The sequence below is a fragment of the Cariama cristata genome, unplaced genomic scaffold, assembly GCF_000690535.1.
Source record: "Cariama cristata isolate BGI_N322 unplaced genomic scaffold, ASM69053v1 Scaffold46031, whole genome shotgun sequence".
NCBI classification, from domain to species: Eukaryota; Metazoa; Chordata; class Aves; order Cariamiformes; family Cariamidae; genus Cariama; species Cariama cristata.
Genome location: NW_009598380.1, coordinates 1 through 5,449, shown reverse-complemented (window position 1 = coordinate 5,449; position 5,449 = coordinate 1). Strand labels below are relative to the sequence as shown.

At 43.0% G+C, this 5,449-nt stretch overlaps 1 protein-coding gene across 1 annotated transcript; it reads right to left on the bottom strand.

Annotated features, from left to right (window-relative positions):
- Positions 1–372: 372 nt before the first annotated feature.
- LOC104156352 (glyoxylate reductase/hydroxypyruvate reductase-like) lies at positions 373–4,749 on the bottom strand. The gene is made up of 5 exons (XM_009709236.1): positions 4,368–4,749; positions 3,231–3,402; positions 1,718–1,896; positions 1,067–1,163; positions 373–686 (listed from the first exon to the last, which is right to left on the bottom strand). The coding sequence occupies exons 1-5, from the start codon at positions 4,747–4,749 to the stop codon at positions 533–535; spliced, it is 984 nt and encodes a 327-aa protein (XP_009707538.1). The 3' UTR covers positions 373–532.
- Positions 4,750–5,449: the final 700 nt, after the last annotated feature.

Below are 5,449 nucleotides of genomic sequence, written 5' to 3'. Positions count from 1 at the left end.
AGCTCATGCACGCAGGGAGGAAGCCCCGTGCAGGCATAGCCATGCACAGGCTTATCTGGATAACTGAGTTATCTTGGAAGTGAAAATAAACCTGGTTGCTGCATTTCCATTAAAGAGCTGCCCCAGCAAAGGCCTTGCAAACTGTTCGCCAAAGATCAGCATTGTTGCTGGAGTGTCAGGAACAGCCGGTCTAACATGCTGACTGCAGTTTGCTGTGCCGTGTAGTTCACCGGTCACACTAGGATACGATTTAAACGTCCTTCAATTCGGTGTTGCATTGATTTAAGAGGAGGCCAGCAAAATAAATTACATCGATGCAAGACTCTGGACTCAAGTTTTTCATTGAAGCTCGTGACAAAATACTGCAGTTTTCCACACAGAATGACTTTTGGTTATTCAAACAAATGAAACCCATGCATTATACATTTTATCTGTATAACACACATGGGATAATTACACAAAGAGTGATCAAATTACTGCTTCCTCGCACCAGGATAAACACTAATGGCATTAAAGTTAAATGCAGGCTGCTTTACAGTAATACTTCATTAGGGACAGGAAGACCTGCAAGACCCGCTTGTATGCTTTCTGTCATGTTTTCCATCATAAGGCGACGTGTCTTTTTGGTGGCGCTTCCAATGTGAGGAGTTATTATAACATTCTTCAGCTTTAACAAAGGGTGATCCCTGGGAAAGGAAAAGAAATATTGAGCTAGTCACTCACAGAGCATTCATCTGTTATTTTGTCACCTGAAGGAAGCCAGGGAAATATTTAAAATAATAATTAAAAATAAAAATTAATTGCATGACCCAAGCATACTCAGAGGAGTTCAAACTGCTGCAGAGCTTGCGTTTTTTTAATGCAACAAATCCTCCAAATGAGTCAGTGTGAATTCTGTTTGGCTAGGACGGAAGGATTGGGGACACGGATTCAGTAGGACGAACACACGTACATCACGTACTCCTACTAAGAAAACTATGTAACTTCTGACAGGCTCACAAACCTGTACTTGGTTTGAACCACACACATACACTCATTTATATTTTAACTTAAATACATGCCCTACCTTGGCAAAGGTTCAGGATATGTCACATCCAGAGCAGCTGCCTTAATAACTTTGTTTTGAAGGGCTTCCACCAAAGCATCCTGATCCACAACTAGACCTGGGTTACAGTAAGAAGGATACTCTTATTTTCATACTCCATACTGTTCTCTCATCATCCTTTTGGGCATCGTGGTCAGGCAAAGGGCAGGGCTAGCAATGTTTACAAAGCAGAAGTGGCAGCAGAGAGAGTGTGGTGAAGTGAGAGGAGGAAGCTTGGGTACGTGCATCAGAGTTGGACAGTTGGGAATTTTAAAAGGCAGTACGTAGCACCATAAAAGTACAGTGCCAGACTTCTGAGTGGGCTCTGCCACCTTGATATATGCTAGCAATGACACTGCACTGAATAAATTTAAAAAAGTAAGTAGGAGTTATAAAAAAAATACGTGGACTTCTAACACTCCAAGCTCATTAACATTTTAGAGACCTACTTGCTCATAATTACGGAAATGCTTAAATGTTTTGCTGAGATATGACCACGGACATCTAAATAATCTAGTAATCAGAGAATTTACTGAAAATTTCGGAGTCACAGATTCTATATTAGGATTGGGTTTTCCCAGCACTTTTTATGCCAGCAAACCATAATGCAGTTTTGTTTATTCTGCACCCTACCTCTGCTGATATTAATAAGAGTAGCTGTGGGTTTCATCAGCTCCAGCTCCCTCTTCCCAATCAGTTTGTGTGTTTGTGGAGTCAGGTTCACAGACAGCAACACAAAATCTGACTGCTGGAGTAAATCATCTATCTTCTTACAGTAAATAGCTCCAACGGCACTTTCCTCTTCCTTGTTTCTGGGGGGAAAAACCCCAAATTAAACTCCAGTAGTAAGCAATAAGAAAAAGTTCAAATCACCATTACAGAGAAGGTTTCTTAATTGTTTTCTTCACTTCGTAGTGCAAAGCAGTTAGCCAGTTATCTGACTGAAACTAAAGAAAAAATGTTAAGCTGTTTCCCACAATACCAAGCGCACTGTACACAAATGTGCAGTGCTATACCTGTGGAGATGGAAAGTAAGGAATAAGTATCATGTAAATGCCCTGAATAAATAAAAAAATAAATGCATTTGTGTCACAGCATCTGGTTGTAACAGGGATTCTTTTCCAACCCAAAAGCAAGACTGATGCTTGACATGAATTCCCTTCTCTGTGAAAAGTAACTTGTTTGAAAATTATTGAGGAAACCCACAAGACAGGGCAGGGGTTAAATCTTCAGAAATTTGTGTCAACAGCAGTCTGCTTGATCTGTGCATCAGCACTGGTTCACTGAAACCACATACTGCAGGACCTGCCGGTACATTCAATCCGTATCAGGACGAGGTTGGGGCATGTACTGCCCGGCTCCCATCAGATTCCCACAAAAGGCTGGGATGGGCCTGATGGGAGTCACAGCGTATGTGAAGGGCACATACACCTCATCTAGAAGACAGCAAATTGGCTGGCAAGTCCGGCTCTTCATTATCAGCTGGCTCTGAAAGGGCGACATGTCTCTGTCTGTGTTCCCGCCTCACCTAAGCCACAGGAGTTAGGTCCTCACAGACTAGTTCTCTCTTCCTCACTCTGTTGCAATGTCACCAATATGACAGGAAGGCCCAGGGGGGCCAGTGAGATGTATCTCTCCCATTCCTTCCTGACTTTGTTTCTGTATAATTTGGGAAATTGATGACCATCTTGAAGCACATGTATGTATTCTGCCATTTAAAGAGCCAATAATAAGGCAGCAACTTGTTGTCATGGCCCTGAGGGCACCACCAGCCCTGGCTGTCTCTGTTCGACCCCCTGGGGCTTCCCCACATCCCAGGACCCCACGGCAGCTCCCCTCAGGGCCCTCAGCCCCTGCCCCAGTGATGCCCCAGCAGAGCTGGTCTCCAGCTCCCCTCAGCCCTATTTAGCCTCCGCCCCGCCTTATCACCATGAGCTCGCCTGATGATTTGGACTTTTGGGTGAACCTGGCCACGATCTGTGGCCCTCGCTGCTTCTTGGCCCAGTATTTAATAACAATAATGCAGAGAGCACATTGTCCTATCCTAACACAGCAAGAACAGGGATCAGTTTGACAGTGAAAGGTACAAGTAATGTTTAAAAGCAGTGACAAAATAGACTTTCCATGGAGCCGCAACCAGTTTTACCTCTGATTCCTGTTGTGGTACAAAATCTTCATTTCAAAGGCTTTGGCTCTCTCGGCCACTTTGTAGCCAATGGTGCCCATTCCCACGATCCCCAGGGTCGCCCCAGAAACCTCAGCCCCCAGCCAGTCAGCAGGGAAATACTCTGTGTCGGGGGAGACGGCAATCTGATAGCCTTGGAGGAGGGAAAAGAAGGAAATATGTCATGTAAAGGATGTCCTTGCGTCTTGTTATTTTTTTTCCCCACTTGCTTTTTATCATAAGACAAGGCAGAAGCGCAGGAGCAGTAATATAATGTTACTGTGTTTCTGGACAAGAAGTGAATAATGCTGCAATGTCAACATCACATCTGACATTGATTTCTTGCTTAGGATAGAAACATATCCAGCCTCTCTTTGGCAGACAAGGAAGGTAAGGTCAAAGCAGCAACCTCCCTTCAATGTACATCACACACCTGCCCATCATCCCTCTCTGCCTGCAGTACAGATTATTGCACCATTGAAATGCGCGTCGGCAACACAGCTTCTTACTCATGGTGGTAACTCCTCAGCAGGACTTATGAAACTGGCAGTGCTGTGGATATCACCTAAATTGTAAATACTGAATGGTACAACTGATGAATCAGTTGTAGGATCAAAGACTTTCAATAAGGCCAAAATATGATTCCCAGCTATCTTGCAGATACACCAAAGTTGGCAGGGAAAAGAAACACAAAGCACGGTGAACAGATTTCTGGACAGCTTGTTTGTAATGACTCAGATACATGTCAGCTTGGCAAAGACGGGTTTCAAGCCTCCTTGAAAATATCTCCTTTTAATCCTCTTTTATTGAAACTTGAAAAGCAAGACTGCAGTGAACAAGTACAATGAATAAATGGCTATGGGCTGAGGGAGAAGAGAGCTGAATTTAGGGCTCCGTGAGGAAGGAACACATCTACCTTGCCGATATGCCTGTTTAGAAATGGTATGCACTGTATGCAAGTTATTGTCAAGATGACAGATTTGCCTTAACTTTTTCCTCATCCCTATATTTTCCTGTATTTCTGCTTTTAAGCTTACCTTTGCATCAGCACATACTTTCTAACTGCGTGTTTTGAAGATTCACCTTTTCTAAAGAGACTAAAACCATTTCAGTTATTACCTTCCACGAGTCTCCTGGAAGATGCCAGCATCAAAGCCATCCCCAAGTCTGCAGTGTCAGTGGAAACAACAAATGGAGTGTTGGACACTTTCACACCATAGCTGGACAGGAGGTTCAGGTCCAGGTGATCTATTCCCACTCCAGAGTTTGCAACTATCTTCAAGTTAGGCAAGTGCTGGAGCAGCTCTTCATTAATAACTGGTTTGTGATACCACATATAAATACCTCTGATCTTTTTGCCGAGAAATTTCTTGTTTTCAAGATATTCCTTCATGGTGATGAGATGAAAATGTTTCTCCAGAAACTCAACATGGTCTTCATATACTCCATGCTTTCCTCCTATACAGTCAATTAGCACATAAGGCAGTTCCTGACCCTCCATACCCTACAAAAGCAATGAAAAACCAACAGGACGTGTCCTTAAGTTGCCTATTATACCTTTTTTAGAAAACAGGAATTGATTGGCTCGATTACATACTGTTTTCCCACTTTATGACAGAGCTGGCTAAAAATATTCACTCCCACATGCAGAACTTCTCTTGTGTTCTTCCTGTGTTACTCAGAACAATGTTCAACTTTTATATAATCTTGTTAGTAAGACAAGAAACCATGGGTTTCTGGCATACTAGCTATGCTAACACTTAAACAAAAGAGCTACCAGGTGTTACGCTTGGTCAATATTCAATATTCAAAGGACAAAGTCTTGGTATTTTAAGAATGTGGCCATGTGAGTGGTAGGGTATCTTTTAGCCCCCAAGTTCTGCTTTCGAATGCCACCTATGCAACCATATTAAGTAATCAGTATTAACGAGATCATCTCAGGAAAAATCTTGTTTAATATAACAGAGCTATAATTTGTCAACTGTGAACTTTGGAGTTATCAATTTGCTTCCTGAACATAAGTTCACCCCTCTTTTTACCTCGGTCTCCTTCAGTGTCCTGACAACTCTTCACTCTGCCGACTCTGGAAAGAATCAGGTCTATTACCTCAGGTTAAACACAAGAGACCCGCGCACTGCCTCTCGGCCACTTAGGAAACACAGAGGTACAAGAAACCCCAGTGGATACTGGGCCAGACACCA